The sequence below is a fragment of the Hordeum vulgare genome, chromosome 2H (genome assembly GCF_904849725.1).
Source record: "Hordeum vulgare subsp. vulgare chromosome 2H, MorexV3_pseudomolecules_assembly, whole genome shotgun sequence".
In the NCBI taxonomy this organism is placed as follows: Eukaryota; Viridiplantae; Streptophyta; class Magnoliopsida; order Poales; family Poaceae; genus Hordeum; species Hordeum vulgare.
Window position 1 is genome coordinate 623748671 of NC_058519.1, and position 19040 is coordinate 623767710.

Sequence of the window (19040 nt, forward strand, 5' to 3'; positions counted from 1 at the left end):
AATATGATAATAACCATTTTATTATTGCCTCTAGGGCATATTTCCAACAAGGACTCCTCCACCCAAACCGTATTGGAGGAGGACTCTTCCCCTCTTGGCTCGACCGAAGCTCCTCCTTGGTGTAGGAGGCAAGCCAGCCCTCCCCCTTGTCCCTCCTATATACAGTGGAGGTTTTCAGGGCAAAAGGCACCAGAAAAAAACATGTGTCGCCCTCTCCTCCACAGATCGTATTCATCGTCTAGATTAGTCCGGCATAGCTTGGTGAAGCCCTGTTGGACTAGTTCATCACCACCACCACCACGCCGTTGTGCTGACGGGGAACTCATCTACCTCTCCGCCCCTCTTGCTGGATTAAGAAGGCGGAGATCGTCATCAAGTTGTACGTGTGCTGAACGCAGAGGTGTCGTCCGTTCGGCGCTAGAATGGGACGGAGTTCGTGGGACGCTTGCGATTCGGATCGCGAAGACGTTCGACTACATCAACCGCATTTCTTAAACGATTCCCGCTTAGCGATCTACAAGGGTATGTGGATGCGATCTCCCCTCTCGTAGATGATCATCACCATGATAGGTCTTTCGTGTGCGTAGGAAATTTTTTGTTTCCCATACAAACGTTCCCAACAAGGGGAGGGGGCTCATCCTCTTCTAGAAGTCGACCACATCCTCATCTAGCCACCCTCTACTCCCCCGCCGGCGACAAACCCTAGCCAAAACCATGGGGTTATTCTCTGCGAAAGACAAGGACAAGTCCCCTGCCATCCCTGTCCGCGCACTGGCATCTTCCCGTCCGCCTCGTGAGCGGGTCAGCATACTAGTGCACCAAGTGATGTGGCACTGGGAGAACCCCTCCCCCTCCCCTACCCGACCTACCTAGAGCACCGACGACAGCGGCGGGTGAGGGAGGAGGACGCAGAGCCCCCGCGGATCGAGGTGATAGAGCGTGAGGCTGAAGCTCAGGAGGAGGAGCGACGTGCTGCCCAGCGAGCAACGGTGCAACCATCGGCGGACGATGTCGCCGTCGCCTAGGAGACAACCTTCCCCTGGGCTGTCCCGATGTCGACGCTCGTCGACCTCACCAACCCTGATGACGACGACGAGGACGCCTAAGGCAACGCGCCTCCTCGTTTTTAATTTATTTAATTTTATATTTAATGTAATCTGGACTATCGCTGACCTTCCAAACCGACATTAAATATTTAATTAATGATTTCTATATTTTTAAAATGTCTACTTATGTTTTTTTCGTGCCGTCTAAAAATGGGTCGTTGGGCCCGTTGAACGCAAACGCCGACCCAATTGCAAAAACGTACACAGATATCCGTCGGGCCGATCCAAACAGACAAAACGCGGACATAGCGCGTGTCCGTTTGGTTCGACCGGTTGGAGTTGCTCTAACTATCTTCTGATTAAATAAAAATTACTGAAAAAATATTACCGTATCTCACGTTTCCATGTTGTGCTGAACCATTTCTTTTGTTGCATAGGAAAGAAATGACAAAAGAAACTGCCCGACCGCAACCGGGAAGCTACTGTAGACACGACAGCAAACCCCTCCAAAATCTCGCAAAACCCTAGATCACGTTGGACGCCAGATCCCCTCTCTTCTCCTCCCCGTCACCTCCCCCAATCCCCATTTTCCCCACACGGCCAAGGGAAAATGGCGCCGTCCACCTCGTCGGCGTCCGCCCTCATCCACCTCCCTGGCCTGCCTCCCAGGAGACCCCATAGTGGCGGGTGCCGGAACCAGACGCGGCGGCCGCGCCATGCGGCCGTGCAGTGCTCCTTCGCGTTCGCGCCCGTGGAGACGGCGAGGATAAAGGTCGTCGGCGTAGGCGGCGGCGGCAACAACGCCGTCAACCGTATGATCGGCAGCGGCCTCCAGGTAGCACGGTGCCCCTTACATGGACATGTTTTCCTTTCTGTGCCGTGCTCGGCTTGTAGATCCATTTCGTAGTCTGATTTGGAATTCGAACCTAGCAAGTGAACGAGTTATTCCGCGGCATTGTTTCCGTGCTCCCACTCCGTTTCAGGCCACAACTTGTGATGTGTTTTAGTTCAGCATACGAGTGTATGTAGGTTGTTGTGACGGTGTTCATGTATGCTTACTATACATTGTTCCTTAAACAATAAAATGTGTGCTTGTACATTGGAAATTATTCATTGCCTCCACAGAAGCATCTAGGGAGATCTAATGTAGTATAATTTTACCGTCATGATGACTGCATGTTCCTTACCTGTTTTCTCAAATGCTGATGACTGAATTATACAATTTCAGGGTATCGAGTTTTATGCTATAAACACAGATTCCCAGGCTCTCGTCAATTCGCAGGCACAACATCCGTTACAAATTGGAGAACAATTGACTCGTGGGCTGGGTAATACTTTCTTTCTGTTTTCTCATGAAAGAATGCTGTCTTTACACGGGCATTTCCCTTGTAAAGGCACCGCCTCCGATGCAAACTTGTGTTCATGCCCTGAAAAATAGAACAAAATCTAACAATATACTGACTAAGTATGTTCGTGCAAACAGGTACTGGTGGAAATCCTAATTTGGGAGAACAGGCTGCCGAGGAATCAAAGGAAGTGATAGCCAATGCCCTCCGAGATTCGGACCTTGTCTTCATAACAGCTGGGATGGGAGGGGGTACTGGCTCCGGTGCTGCTCCAGTTGTTGCCCAGATAGCAAAGGAAGCTGGTTATCTTACTGTCGGTGTTGTCACCTACCCATTCAGCTTCGAAGGACGCAAACGCTCTTTACAGGTATGCATTTGAACCTAAATACAAATCATTTGGCATCTCATTTTGCAATTTTGTTAATTTTGTTTAAGCCTGAAGTGACCTTTGCTTAGATCGCAGCATTTTTGTTGCAGACAATGTAGCTAAAGAGGTGGCCTTACCTGCAGTCATGTCATTTTCATTTCTTACACCTGTCACTACTGCCAGTCCCTTAATGTTGTGGTGTACAGTTCGTTGCTATTACTCCCTCCGTCCGGAATTACTTGTCATAAAAATGGATGCATCTAAACATATTTTAATTCTAGATACATTCATTTATTTCCATTTTGGTGACAAGTAATTCCGGACGGAGGGAGTACTCCCTCTGTAAACTAATGTAAGACCATTTGCATACCTAAAGTAGTGATCTAAATGCTCTTATATTAGTTTATGGAGGGAGTACTTTGTAATAATATCATGAAAGCCATTTGATTGTTAACTGGTCATCATTTGCCTAAGGTGAATTCATTTGATTAATAGCCATTAGAATTTCTGTGTACAGCATTTTGTATTGTTTTGAACCACTACTGCTTAAGTAGTATTTTTTTCTCTAGTTAATTTTATTTCTTGTCACCATTTCAGGCACTTGAAGCATTAGAGAAGCTGGAAAGGAGTGTTGACACACTAATTGTGATACCAAATGATCGGTTGTTAGATATTGCTGATGAAAATATGCCCTTGCAAGACGCGTTTCTCCTTGCAGATGATGTCCTTCGTCAGGGTGTCCAAGGAATATCAGACATAATCACGGTGGGTTTTCTCCTTCCCTATGCTGCAGTAATTTAGTTGGTATTAGCGCAATGTACGTGCATTACTGTGGTTAAAGAAAACTGTGCAGAAACTTTTAATTCTATATCTGTGCCCCCATTTCTTCAATTTGTGACAAATTTAACATGTGGTGTAAACATGGCATATTATTTATGTGAAACTTTTGCAGATACCTGGGCTTGTGAATGTTGATTTTGCCGATGTGAAAGCTGTGATGAAAAATTCTGGAACTGCCATGCTTGGCGTTGGTGTTTCTTCCAGCAAAAACCGCGCCCAAGAAGCTGCTGAGCAGGCAACTCTTGCCCCTTTGATAGGGTCATCCATTGAGGCAGCTACCGGTGTTGTGTACAATATCACTGGCGGGAAGGACATCACTTTGCAAGAAGTAAACAAGGTCTCTCAGGTGCGTGTAGGACTCCTTATTGCTATCTTGATACTTGAATCATTGAATGGTCTTTGAAGAATTCATGAAAGCCATGAGAACATCAAGACAGCTAGCAGTAGAACCAACACATGCATATTGACTTATTTAGGTGATTACATGGAAGTGATGTACTGTTCAACTGTTTTGAGAGTAACCACGGCTCATTCTCTTTGTGCAGATTGTGACAAGCTTGGCCGACCCCTCGGCAAACATAATTTTTGGTGCTGTCGTAGACGACCGTTATAACGGCGAGATCCACGTGACCATCATCGCAACAGGATTTCCGCAGTCCTTCCAGAAGTCCCTTCTGGCTGACCCTAAGGGAGCTCGGATACTGGAGGCGAAAGAAAAGGCGGCTAGCCTCGTATCAGCTGCTGTGCAACAACCGACGCCGGCGGCCGTCCCGACATGGTCGCGGAGGCTCTTCTCCTGAACACCGTTCAGCAGGCACAAACAACCTTGTGAAGCTGTGGTTCTCACTTTATCAAGGCAGTAGAGAGTTAGCCGGTGCGGTGTAAACACTCTGAAACTAGTTTCGCGTAGTGATTAGGTTCTCGCCTGGTGTATGTATTGTTCAGAAGTCTCTTGACTCGGTTGTTTTAGAAGGTGTTCTGTTCGTTGACAGCTTTGGCAACCCCAGGGCTCGCCTGCTGAATTTTGTGGGTGCGTACGAGCTTTTCTTCGATTGCTGAATTTAGTGAGGTTCGTGGATTTATGCGGCCGGAGGTGTGATCGGCAGGCGTGTCAGCGTTCTATGGAGTGTATACGCGGTCGTACCCGATTGACTATTTGTGATGGTAATGCTAAGATGCTGTTTTTTCCCGTGCGAATGGTACATGAGATTTGTAAAGTAGATCATGCCCAAGCAATATACATCCAATCATCTCTGCAAGAAAGGATATCGTTTTTCTTTTTCTTCAGAAACTACATAACAGATATGTGATCGTCTTGGAGAGAACAGAAAAGTATGTGTGACAGGGAGAGATTGAGCGTGGGATCTATTTTTTAATCTAAGATTAAGTGCGAGACAACAAGATGGGCTTGCGTGTCTCTACAACGGGCCAAGAAGCCCACTTGGCACTCGGTTTGCCCCCGTCCGCGAACGCATCGGCCTTTCGCACCTGTTCGCGGCTGCGTGGTGGAGCAGTCTATCCTCGCTTCCCAGAGAAAGAGAGATTAGTCCCACACCGCTGCTTTGAGGTGAGAGCGCTACCATGGAGCACTATATAAGGAGGGCCACGCCTTCCATTCCAAGGCACGCAGATGCGCAGCGGGCACAAAGCGAACTATTCTTTCGCCTTTTACTAAAGAATACCGTGTGCACACTGCAATTAGCAGCATACGCTAATTTTTGAAGGGATCCTCCTTAATTGGAGGGCCCACAATTCAATCCTAAATTTTGTACTGTAATTTTGAACTAGGGATGGGTGAGGCTTGTTGAAACGTTCTTAGATCGAACACAAGTCATTTTTTTTGAGGAACAGCCTTTAAAGATGAGCCGAAGCACCAAGACGGGGCCTCCAACCAAGGGGGAGCAAGGCTCCGCCACCTGACCCCAAGCCGGCGGAGAAGCCCCAACCGCCACCCAAGACGGGGCCTCCAACCAAGGGGGAGCAAGGCTCCGCCACCTCGGGTCGTCGGCTGACCCCAAGATCACCTCGGGTCGTCGACTGACCCCAAGACGGGGCCTCCAACCAAGGGGGAGCAAGGCTCCGCCACCTCGGGTCGTTGGCTGACCCCAAGCCGGCGGAGAAGCCCCAACCGCCACCCAAGACGGGGCCTCCAACCAAGGGGGAGCAAGGCTCCGCCACCTCGGGTCGTCGGCTGACCCCAAGCCGGCGGAGAAGCCCCAACCGCCACCCAAGGTGGGGCCTCCAACCAAGGGGGAGCAAGGCCCCGCCACCTCGGGTCATCGGCTAACCCCAAGCCGGCGGAGAAGCCCCAACCGCCACCCAAGACGGGGCCTCCAACCAAGGACGGCTGACCCAAAGCCGACGGAGAAGCCCCAACCGCCACCTGCTCCCACCATATCATATTCGGGCGCGGGCCCTTGATCCGCCCACATCGGACCAGCCCGAGCAGAGAGGGGCATGGCGGCCTCCACGCTCGCTCGCCCGTCGGACGCCCATGCCTCAGCACACACCCGTCGTGTGCCACGCCCGCGCATCTCCCTCGTCGCTGCCGCGCCGCGAGTTTGCCGTTGCGCCATCCACAACACGGGTCACCGGATCCACCCCTGCACGCCAGATCCGCCCACGAGCCTCCCCGTGAGATGCCCCGCCGTCGCCTTCCCTGGAGTCGTCCCGGGTTTCGCCGGTGGGCTCCTCAGGCGACGGTGAGGTGAGGAGGAGGAGGGAGGCTGCGGTGGTGGCAGCATCGGAGGGATTCCCACCGAGTCGCCTAGTACCCAGGAGGCACTTTACAAGTCGAGTTACTCAATTATAGAATTAACCAACAACCGTTTAGAAAAAAATATCAATCATGTGTGCACTCCCGTCACATAAAAATGAGAAAATACACACATCCACCGACGAAAAAAGTCACATAAAAAAAGGAACACCACCATGTGAGATATAGCATATCATTATAGTACAGACAAAAAAAATCTCACACATAAATATTGGTTGATAAACGGATTAGACAAAGACCACACCATGAAAGGCTCATCAAATAACATCATTAGAAATAAAATAGAAAACACACTCCATCATGTCCCCTGCCAGTCTAGCTAAATATTCCATCAATTCTAAAATATAAGCGGTATTCGTTTTTTGAACTGTTAGATTTCTTTAACTTTAACCAAGTTTAGAGTCAACAAATATCGACGTCCAAAATATTAAAAATAAAATAGAAATTTGTTTCATGATCAATTTAATGAAGTCGATTTTATACTGTGGATTGTGATATATTTTTCTATAAATTTGTTCAAATTAAATACGATTTGACTTCTTAAATAAATAATATACCTTATATTTTGAAATTGATTGAGAAATTTTATGTAATAATCCCAACAACATCAATGACGCAGCAAGTGCGTCCAATCCTTCTAATACAGTATAATTTCTGAAGGTCAAAAGGTGTCATCGACGAGCAAGAACCACGTGACCACGGATTCGAAAATGTGACCTGAAGATGTGTCCACGTTACAGCATCTTCAACAGCCGCGTTAAAACAGCGCCGCGCTGCAAAAGTCGCATTTTTAGCGTGGGCGCAAAAAAAAATTGCTCTAGCGGTCGCGCGATAAACGCGCGCGGCGCATAAATAGTACAGGGCGCGGTCAAAATCGACATCGCGCGCTGCTTATTTGGTGCATCCGCTTCGGCGCACTCCACACTCAAGCGGCTCTCTCCACTTTCACCCCCACCGCGTCATCTTTGCCCCACCGCACGCCGCCGCCGGCGAACTGCCCGATGGACGCTGTCACGCCCAAGATGCGACCCTATCCTCAATTTAGCACAAATGTCTCGTCAGGGATAGAAGCGCATCTCGTCGTGTCGCAAGAATGGATATCGTTACAAGTACATGTACTGAAAATAATATATATATATATATATATATATATATATAGATATATATATATATATATATATAGAGAGAGAGAGAGAGAGAGAGAGAATTGGCTTACACTCGCCACAAGCTATATCAGAGTCACATCAGTACATTACATAATCATCAAGAGTAAGAGCAGGGTCCGACTACGGACGAAAACAAACGACAAAAGAAGAACGACGTCCATCCTTGCTATCCCAGGCTGTCGGCCTGGAACCCATCCTAGATCGATGATGAACAAGAAGAAGAAGCAACTCCAAATGAACAATCAACGCACTCGCGTCAAGTAACCTTTACATGTACCTGCAACTGGTGTTGTAGTAATCTGTGAGCCATAGGGGACTCAACAATCTCATTTCCAAAGGTATCAAGACTAGCAAAGCTTAATGGGTGAGGTATGGTTAAGTGGTGAGGTTGCAGAAGCGACTAAGCATATATTTGGTGGCTAAACTTACGAGTACAAGAAATAAGAGGGGGAAGATCTACGCATAACGGACGTGACTACTGATGATCAAATGAATGACCCTGAACACCTACCTACGTTAGACATAACCCCGCCGTGTCCTCGATCGGAGAAGGAACTCACGAAAGAGACAGTCACGGTTACACACACAGTTGGCAAGTTTTAATTAAGTTAACTTCAAGTTATCTAGAACCAGTGTTAAACAAAGTTTCCACGTTGCCACATAACCGCGGGACGACTTTCCGAAAAGATTTAACCCTGCAGGGGTGCTCCAAGTAGTCCATCACAAATTACCACAAGCCGCATAGAAATCCTCAATCACCAAGCTCGCGATCTCGTCGGATACCCTAGTGGAAAACCTTAACTCTGAGATTACCCAAAGCATCACCGGAATCCCGATGCACAAGATATCTCGTCAAAGGTAAAACTAATCCAGCAAGGCCGCCCGGCGTGTCGACGATCCCGATAGGAGCCGCGTATCTCGTTCTCAAGACACGACGGATAAGCGACGCGTACGAGTGCCAAACCTCGAGTTTCCTCACGGTGGCCCCGCATAGTGCTCTATTCTGGACCAACACCATCAGCACTGGCCCTCCCTGTATTATGTAGAATTACTCCTCGGGTAGCGCTAACTCCCTATGCATTTCATTTTAACAGATTTATTATGTTGGGCAAATGTAGTACCAATATTAGGCCTTGCCAGACCAGCTTTAATCTAAAACAAATTATCAAGGGGGTCCCCATAACAACCCCGATCGTGTTAGGAGCGCTCATTTATGGAACATAACACCGGTAGCCGAAACTAAGGGGGCAAAGGTGGAACAAAACATCAGGCTACAAAGGCCGAGCCTTCCACCTTTTATCAAGTATATAGGTGCATTAAATTAAATAGCATTTAAATATGGTGATATGACAAGGGACCCATGTTATCACAAGGAAGCACCTGCACCTGCAACTAGCAACGCTAACAACATAGTTAAGCAAGCAGTAACATAGCCAATCAGTGGTTTGCTAGGTCGAACAGGTTGAAGGTTATCATGGCATTGTTGAGAGGCTGATATTTGACATGTGGTAGGCAGCGAGACATAACCGATAGAAGCGATAAAACTAGCATGACAATGATAGTAATGGTATATGGGGAAATGATCATCTTGCCTGAGATCCCGCTTGGAAGAAGAATGACTCCGTGAAGTAGACGAACCGACGTAGTCGAACGGGTCCTCACAATCCGGCACGCTGCGGAACTCTATCAAGACGAAGCAAACCGGAAACACAAATCAACACACGGAATTCACCACAAGATGCACAACACATAGGATGCATGAGCAGCTGAATACAAGCAAGACACGGCATGTCAATTCACACAAACAAACACTACACAATAAGTGAAGTTCAATATGCAACGAGTTGCATATTGACGAAACTCCACGTTTATTTATTTAGTTCTATCCCGTTTAGATACACGACAATATTAAATGTGGTTAAACATGGCAAGAGGTGAAGCGTAATTAAACTACCTATCTAGGCATTTTAGATGAGGTCGGAAATGACATATAGCACCGCCGAGACGACCTCACATGTTAATTTACAATTCTGTCCAGATCGGAACTGACACATTTAATTAGTTGTTAACCAGCAAAACAAATAGGTTCACGTGATTCTACTCGTTATTCTGGTCCATTTACATATATGTCACATCTCCAACGCAGCTACGGACAAATAGTTACGACCTAAACCGTTTTCAATATGTCGACACGCAAACCGATGCAAACAACACACTGAACAGTTCTAATTATGCATGAGAGTTGGAAATTATTAACCTACACAAAATTCTAGTCAAGCTACAAATTTGAATCATTCCAAACCGATGCAAGGATGAGAAACTACGCTCGTTTGAAAAACAAAGCTTTTCCTGAAATTAGCAAAGTCCCTAGAAATTGAAAAATCACACGATATTAAAGAAAAAAACACAGTGGACCGAATTGCACTATTGTGCAATGGCCCAGGGCTAAATCAGCCCAAGATAGCTGTGGGCAAGAGAGAAACAAAAACCACAGCCAGCAAAAAGAAAGCACCCATGGGATTTGATCCCACGACCTCCTGGTTACGAAGGCCTGCCGCTAACCAACTGGGCTGGCTACTTACACACGAAATAACTGGGCTTATACACTAAATGAAACGGCAACATCAGCTCATCCTCAAAGGAGAAAATGCAGAAAAAGAATGTGCAGCCGTGGTGTTTCGAACCCAAGACCTCTTGGATGAGCATCTCCTTCCTTGCGAGTTGGACTACGAGCAAGGTTCTGTCCTAATCAGATTCGTTCGATACAACTATATGGCGTGGGGCGGAGGCTCACCTATGGCCAGATCTGTCGGTTGGTGGAGCTACGAAGTCAGGCCAATGGTCAACGGCCAAGGGCACGACGGGGACGGGCCGTGCCGGCGAGTTCCGACCAGGAATGGCAGATCGGGACGAGGGCTACCGGATCCGGGGCTTCCCGGCACCAGAGGGCGACGAGGAGACCTATTGGCGGCGGGCAGAACTCGTGGGAATCCATGGTCGTCCCCTTCAACTGCTTCCAGAGAGGAGAAAGGTCACGGGAGAGAGAGAAACGAGGAGGGAGGAGAAAACGACACGACAGGGGGGAGAAAACGAGGGCACTGGCCTGAGTGCTGGAGGCTTGGACACACGGAGGCACGGATCGTGGCAGCGCGGATCTTGGGCGGGCTTCACAACCGGCCACGACCATGGCGGGGTCTCACTCCCTGGAGAAGAAGACACGAGGGGTGAAGGCGCGCACGAGAGCTTGGCTGCGGGCCTCTGAGGGCGTTCCGGCGCCGACGATCGGACCAGAGACGACGAGGCAGCGGCAGGGTCGAGCGACAGCAGAGGGAGCTCACGCTTCCGATCCAGATCGAGATCGTGGGAACGACTGTGGGGCGAGCGGGGTACGCCCTCGGGCGTTGGACCTGAGATCCGGTGGTCCAGAACGGGTGGGGATGGCTGTGGTTGTTTGGATCTGAAGAACTGTTGATTGGCTCGGTGCTGAACACGAGGAGGGAAAGGAGAGGGCGGCGGCAGTGATGGGAAGGGACAGCTCTCCTAGAATTTAGGGTTGGACCTCTATTTATAGTCTAGGGTCTATATGAGGTCTAATTACAGCACTCCGATCTAGATCGGACGATAAAAACAATAGGTTAGGAAAACCAATTGACAAACCGATGATGGTTTCGGGTATTACGGGGTTGATCTGGACCTAGTGGTCATGACCGTGTGTTACGGGTACCGGGAGGTTTTCAGACTGGGTTGCGCGTAGGGTCGATGCACTGTGCACAGGGGCTAGGCGGAGATGAGAGGGAAAACGGGTGGCGCGGCAACGATTTTTGAAACACCGACAACAGTTCGACGGTACACCGAATATGGTGCCGCTACGGTCGACCGTTCGGGTACCAGAAGGACTCCGATCGCGACGAAATTCGACAGGCGGCCTAGCTATAACTAATTACGATCGCGTGCCAAGTTTCACCCCGACCAGAGAAAGTTCTTAACACGCTTTTTAAAACAGGGTTTTGACGATGCCGCGGGCGCGTGCGTGTGCGGTCGGGCTCAGAACGGACAACGACGAGAACCGGCAACTAACAACGGATGCAAGTTTTGAAAACTGGCGGCAATGGGATGCCGATGCAATGATGATGATGCGATGATGATGCGACAAAAGAAAATAGACACACGACGAAAACTGAATAAAGGGGGATCTTCTGGAACGTCGGTCTCGGGTTGTCACAACTCTCCTACACTACAAGAGGATCTCGCCCCGAGATCCAAGAATGAAAGGGGGAGAGGATGAGAAAGAACAAGAGGTAAAAACTTAATCGCTTCTTTGACAAACGAGTGAAACCAACGATCCTTGAAGGTAGCAAAGAGATGAGGAATGATATGAGAAAGAAGCAAGAATTCACGGAAAAATTCGGCAGCACTTCGGTAGGAAAATGGGACAAAAAAATCGAAAAGATGGGAGAAATAGACAATATTCACAACCAACAACTAAATATAACAAGGGAACACCATGATCTTCAAAGAACAACAAGATTGACCCAAAAGAGCAGCATTACAATGCCTCCGGAACAAGAGAATATGAACTAGCTCAAGCGGAAGAAGAGAATGAAGAAAAGAATGACAACTACTACCTCCAATGAACTTGGCAAGCATCCTTGCAAGAAGAATTGGACGAAGTTGTTGGAAAAACAACAACGAAAAGAACAAGATAGTAGTGGACTTATGGAAACCTTTTCAAACTAATGAAGTGACAACCAACCACTAACAGAAACAAGGATTGATTGGGAGAAGCAAGATAAGAACACTTGAGAAAAAGGAACTGATATCATGAGCCACTCCGGAAGAAGAATTGAAATCATAATGGAACATGAATAAGAATTATGTTATGCTTATCCTTCATCAAGTTTAATTGATGACAAGCAACGGATTAACGTAGCACTTATTCTTGAAAGAATCTTGAAGAGGCACAGAGATAAGCACCATTTGAGGCAAAATTGAAGGAAGCACCGGTAAGAATTCACAAATAAATGGGAACACCACGAACTAATGGAGATACATGAGAATGAAGAGATCATGAGCCACCCGAGAGAAAAGTAGAACAAGGCACCGGATAACCAAGAGACGAACGAAGAAACAACAATGGAGAAGAATTAGAGAACGAAAGCTACAAGCTGAGAACGAAGAAGTCTTCTGAAATGATGGCCTTCGGAGGAACGAGAAATGAACACAACACAGAAATGCACCGGATAGCAAGAAAGGTATTACTCATGAATGACAACAATTAAGATGATGGCCTCAAGCTGAAATGACAAATCTCCAAGAGAATAGACCAAGATTCGAGAAAACACTCCTTCGAATTTTCAATGGAGAGAATGATGAGAAGAACATCACCAAGAATAACTAAGACACTCCGGAATAAAGAAAAATGCAAGGTTGGGCCAAATATGAGAATTAACTCCAATTGATCTTGAAGAAGGAATATGACTGATGAAATTCATTCTTACGTCATAGATGAAAAGATTTAGAAATCTCCGGAAAGATTAGAAGAGATATATAAGATCCTGGGAAAAACATGTGGGTTATGGGCCCACTCAAAAGAAACCACCATTGAAAAGATTGCTCAAAAGATAGATATTGCACCGGTACAAATGAAAACTTGATGAGATTGAGCACGTCGAAATAGTTGAAGGATCGAGAATCAGGACATCTGAAATATCTTCAACACCCCGGATAGAAAGAGAGAGGAATGAATAACAAGATAGGCTCATAAGAATTCCCAACATAGGAAAGAATTACAAGGATGAATAGGATAAGATGACACGGATAACTGAATTAAATTCACCGGGTAAGAGAGAAAGAACAGACAGCGGAAGCACAAAGAAGAGGAAACTCTTGGATGAAAATTGAATCACTGGAGAAAAAGGGCGGGAGGACGGGGAAAAACAAAGACAACTCGGGACAGATGAGATGAACTCCGGAATAAATGAGAAAAAGATCTGCAAGAATTGGAGAGGATTGAATCCACTTGGAGAGAAACACACCGGTTGGAAAAGAATTAACACGACGACTCCCGTTGTCAAGAATTGACATGACAATTGAACGAACAAAAGAATTTGCATTCTCACATAAAAATATGAGAACACCTCTTAGGAAAGATCTGAAATCACCACTTGACATCGAAGCAACACGAATTACCATAATCAACAAAACAAAGGATGCGGCTTACAATTAACCAGAACAAACTCATGAGAAAGATTTCGTTCGATATTTTCGTGGACAAGATCACACGGGCTCGATTTTACAGTAGCCATCAAGTGCAAGGAAGTGCACCCGACATACGAAACGTCCCCGAGTCGTAGCAAGCTACAAGGACTCTTAAAGACACAACGTGTACCGCTGTAAGTCGATCGTGAACAAACGAATCCACTAGATGTCGAACCCCAACCTAACATCATGCATTTGTTGGAAGATTGTCCTATAAGCAACTACTTGAATTCCCACCTATGAATTCCCGAAATATCTGGTCATGCAATCTGGTACACGGATACAAGGAGTAATATCACACAACTCCTATACTAACCCGTCACCTGTATCACATCCGTCAACACACAACCAGAATCTCGGACCTTCATCTACAAGAGACCCTCGTGATCACAACGATACAAAGTATGGCAGTACTCCCGAACAATCTGCACCAGTACTGGGGACATCGGGGATATCTCGCCACTACTAGTATTGAAGCAATTACGAACATCCTTCGTTCTGAGATACTAAGAAATCTGAATGATAACGATGTGCTCAAGAATCCCCTGGAGCTCAACTCCCCTGAAACTCAAAGCAGATAGGAGGCACCAAGACAGAACTCCGTCACATCGGCATCATATAGATTCCAAAAATATCCGCGTGATCCTAAAAAAAATTTGAGTGAGAAGAGGAGTAGAATTAAATTATTACGTCAAGATTCCTCACCAGAGCATAGAAGAGGAGAAAAAAGAATCCTACTCTCGATATATAACTAGACTCAAAACAATTTTTTCACTAGACTCAACTCGGCCAAGTTCGATCAATCAAGGGGGATCCTAGGTTGGTACTGCTCTGATACTAACTTTTCACGCCCAAGATGCGACCCCATCCTCAATTTGGCACGAATGCCTCGTCAGGGATAGAAGCGCATCTCGTCGTGTCGCAAGAATGGATATCGTTACAAGTACATGTACTGAAAATAAGATATATATATATATATATATATATATATATATATATATATATAGAATTGGCTTACACTCGCCACAAGCTATATCAGAGTCACATCAGTACATTACATAATCATCAAGAGTAAGAGCAGGGTCCGACTACGGACGAAAACAAACGACAAAAGAAGAACGACGTCCATCCTTGCTATCCCAGGCTGTCGGCCTGGAACCCATCCTAGATCGATGATGATGAAGAAGAAGAAGCAACTCCAAATGAACAATCAACGCGCTCGCGTCAAGTAACCTTTACATGTACCTGCAACTGGTGTTGTAGTAATCTGTGAGCCATAGGAGACTCAACAATCTCATTTCCAAAGGTATCAAGACTAGCAAAGCTTAATGGGTGAGGTATGGTTAAGTGGTGAGGTTGCAGAAGCGACTAAGCATATATTTGGTGGCTAAACTTACGAGTACAAGAAATAAGAGGGGGAAGATCTACGCATAACGGACGTGACTACTGATGATCAAATGAATGACCCTGAACACCTACCTACGTTAGACATAACCCCGCCGTGTCCTCGATCGGAGAAGGAACTCACGAAAGAGACAGTCACGGTTACACACACAGTTGGCAAGTTTTAATTAAGTTAACTTCAAGTTATCTAGAACCAGTGTTAAACAAAGTTTCCACGTTGCCACATAACCGCGGGACGACTTTCCGAAAAGATTTAACCCTGCAGGGGTGCTCCAAGTAGTCCATCACAAATTACCACAAGCCGCATAGAAATCCTCAATCACCAAGCTCGCGATCTCGTCGGATTCCCTAGTGGAAAACCTCAACTCTGAGATTACCCAAAGCATCACCGGAATCCTGATGCACAAGATATCTCGTCAAAGGTAAAACTAATCCAGCAAGGTCGCCCGGTGTGTCGACGATCCCGATAGGAACCGCGTATCTCGTTCTCAGCACATGACGGATAAGTGACGCGTACGAGTGCCAAAGCTCGAGTTTCCTCGCGGTGGCACCGCACAGTGCTCTGTTTTGGACCAGCACCATCAGCACTGGCCCTCCCTGTATTATGTAGAATTACTCCTCAGGTAGCGCTAACTCCCTATGCATTTCATTTTAACATATTTATTATGTTGGGCAAATGTAGTACCGATGTTGGGCCTTGTTGGGTAACGTAGCATAAATTCAAAATTTTCCTACGCTTATTCAGATCTTCCTATGGAGAGACCAGCAACGAGAGAGGGGTAAGAGCATCTTCATACCTTTGAAGATTGCTAAGCGAAAGCGTTGCTAGAACGCGGTTGATGGAGTCGTACCCGCAGCGATTCTGATCTAGTGCCGAACTACGACACCTCCGCGTTCAACACACGTGCAGCCCGGTGGCGTCTCCCGCACCTTGATCCAGCAAGGAGGAGGGAGAGGTTGGGGAAGAACTCCAGCAGCACGACGACGTGGTGTCGATGGAGAGACGAGGTCTCCCGGCAGGGCTTCGCCAAGCACCGGCAGAGAGAAGGAAGAAGAGCAGGGCTGCGCCGAGGGAGAGGGAAAAGTCTATCTCTCAATGGCCAAAAGTGCCCATTATATATAGGGGGAGGGGAGAGGGGGTGCCACCCCTAGGGTTCCCACCCTAGGGGGTGCGGCAGCCCCCCCAGATGGGAGGTGCGGCGGCCAGAAGGGGGAGGAGGCGGTGGCGCACCAACTGGTGGGCCTTAGGCCCACCTGGCTTAGGGTTTGCCCCCCCTTTTCTCTCCCTTGCGCAATGGGCTGTGTGAGGAGGCGCACCAGCCCACCTAGGGGCTGGTTCCCACCCCCACTTGGCCCACCTTACCTCCCGGGGTCGTTGCCCCCTTCGGTGGTCCCCCGGGGCCACCTCTGGTGGACCCGGTGGTCCCGGTACATTACTGGTGACGCCCGAAACACTTCTGGTGTCCAAAACCATCCGTACTATATATCAATCTTTACCTCCGGACCATTCCGGAGCTCCTCGTGACGTCCGGGATCTCATCCGGGACTCCGAACAACTTTCGGTAACCTCGTATAATAATTCCCTATAACCCTAGCGTCATCGAACCTTAAGTGTGTAGACCCTACGGGTTCGGGAGACAGGCAGACATGACCGAGACACCTCTCTGGCCAATAACCATCAGCGGGGTCTAGATACCCATGGTGGCTCCCACTTGCTCCACGATGATCTCATCGGATGAACCACGATGTCAAGGATTCAATCAATCCCGTATACGATTCCCTTTGTCGGTATAGAACTTGCCCGAGATTCGATCGTCGGTATACCTATACCTTGTTCAATCTCGTTACCGGTAAGTCTCTTTACTCGTTCCATAGCACGTCATCGTGTGACTAACTCTTTAGTCACATTGAGCTCATGATGATGTTCTACCGAGTGGGCCCAGAGATACCTCTCCGTCACACGGAGTGACAAATCCCGATCTCGATTCGTACCAACCCAACCGACACTTTCGGAGGTACCCGTAGTGCACCTTTATAGTCACCCAGTTACGTTGTGACGTTTGATACACCCAAAGCACTCCTACGGTATCCGGGAGTTGCACAATCTCACGGTCGAAGGAAAAGATACTTGACATTAGAAAAGCATTAGCATACGAACAATACGATCTAGTGCTAGGCTTAGGATTGGGTCTTGTCCATCACATCATTCTCCCAATGATGTGATCCCGTTATCAATGACATCTAATGCCCATGATCAGGAAACCATGATCATCTATTGACTAACGAGCTAGCCAACTAGAGGCTTGCTAGGGACACATTGTGACCTATTTATTCACACATGTATTGTTGTTTCCTGTTAATACAATTATAGCATGAACAATAGACGATTATCATGAACAAGGAAATATGATAATAACCATATTATTATTGCCTCTAGGGCATATTTCCAACAGGCCTTGCCAGACCAGCTTTAATCTAAAACGAATTATCAAGGGGGTCCCCATAACAACCCCGATCGTGTTAGGAGCGCTCATTTATGGAACATAACACCGGTAGCCGAAACTAAGGGGGCAAAGGTGGAACAAAACACCAGGCTAGAAAGGCCGAGCCTTCCACCTTTTACCAAGTATATAGGTGCATTAAGTTAAATAGCATTTAAATATGGTGATATGACAAGGGACCCATGTTATCACAAGGAAGCACCTGCACCTGCAACCAGCAACGCTAACAACATAGTTAAGCAAGCAGTAACATAGCCAATCAGTGGTTTGCTAGGTCAAACAGGTTGAAGGTTATCATGGCATTGTTGAGAGGCTGATATTTGACATGTGGTAGGCAACGAGACATAATCGATAGAAGCGATAAAACTAGCATGGCAATGATAGTAATGGTATCTGGGGAAATGATTATCTTGCGTGAGATCGCACTTGGAAGAAGAATGACTCCGTGAAGCAGACGAACCGACGTAGTCGAACGGGTCCTCACAATCCGGCACACTGCGGAACTCTATCGAGACGAAGCAAACCGGAAACACAAATCAACACACGGAATTCACCACACGATGCACAACACATAGGATGCATGAGCAGCTGAATACATGCAAGACACGACATGTCAATTCACACAAACAAACACTACACATTAAGTGAAGTTCAATATGCAACGAGTTGCATATTGACAAAACTCCACGTTTATTTATTTAGTTCTATCCGGTTTAGATACACGACAATATTAAATGTGGTTAAACATGGCAAGAGGTGAAGCGTAATTAAACTACCTATCTAGGCATTTTAGATGAGGTCGGAAATGACATATAGCACCGCCGAGACGACCTCACATGTTAATTTACAATTCTGTCCAGATCTGAACTGACACATTTAATTAGTTGTTAACCAGCAAAACAAATAGGTTCACGTGATTCTACTCGTTATTCTGGTCCATTTACATATATGTCACATCTCCAACGCAGCTACGGACAAATAGTTACGACCTAAACCGTTTTCAATATGTCGACACGCAAACCGATGCAAACAACACACTGAACAGTTCTAATTATGCATGAGAGTTGGAAATTATTAACCTACACAAAATTCTAGTCAAGCTACAAATTTGAATCACTCCAAACCGATGCACGGATGAGAAACTACGCTCGTTTGGAAAACAAAGCTTTTCCTGAAATTAGCAAAGTCCCTAGAAATTGGAAAATCACACGATATTAAAAGAAAAAAAACACACTGGACCGAATTGCCCTATTGTGAAGTGGCCCAGGGCTGAAATCGGCCCAAGATAGTTGTGGGAAAAAGAGAAAAAAAAACACAACCAGCAAAAAGAAAGCAC

General features: G+C 46.9%; 1 protein-coding gene and 1 non-coding gene across 2 annotated transcripts; both read left to right on the top strand.

The window, feature by feature from the left end:
• Positions 1-1532: 1532 nt before the first annotated feature.
• On the top strand, positions 1533-4681 carry LOC123427996 (cell division protein FtsZ homolog 1, chloroplastic). The gene is made up of 6 exons (XM_045112139.1): positions 1533-1881; positions 2275-2374; positions 2530-2759; positions 3357-3524; positions 3712-3945; positions 4145-4681. Exons 1-6 carry the CDS (start codon positions 1657-1659, stop codon positions 4397-4399), a joined length of 1212 nt encoding a protein of 403 aa, XP_044968074.1. The 5' UTR covers positions 1533-1656; the 3' UTR covers positions 4400-4681.
• Positions 4682-5227: 546 nt separating this feature from the next.
• On the top strand, positions 5228-5345 carry LOC123433650. Its single transcript, XR_006624989.1, has one exon. It is a non-coding gene; the product is annotated as a U5 spliceosomal RNA (small nuclear RNA).
• Positions 5346-19040: the final 13695 nt, after the last annotated feature.

Coding starts and splice junctions, on each gene's coding strand:
- LOC123427996 (XM_045112139.1), top strand. CDS start 1,657: ATGGCGCCGTCCACCTCGTCGGCGTCCGCCCTCATCCACCTCCCTGGC. Junction 2,760..3,356: donor GACGCAAACGCTCTTTACAG/GTATGCATTTGA, acceptor TCACCATTTCAG/GCACTTGAAGCATTAGAGAA. Junction 3,525..3,711: donor GAATATCAGACATAATCACG/GTGGGTTTTCTC, acceptor AAACTTTTGCAG/ATACCTGGGCTTGTGAATGT.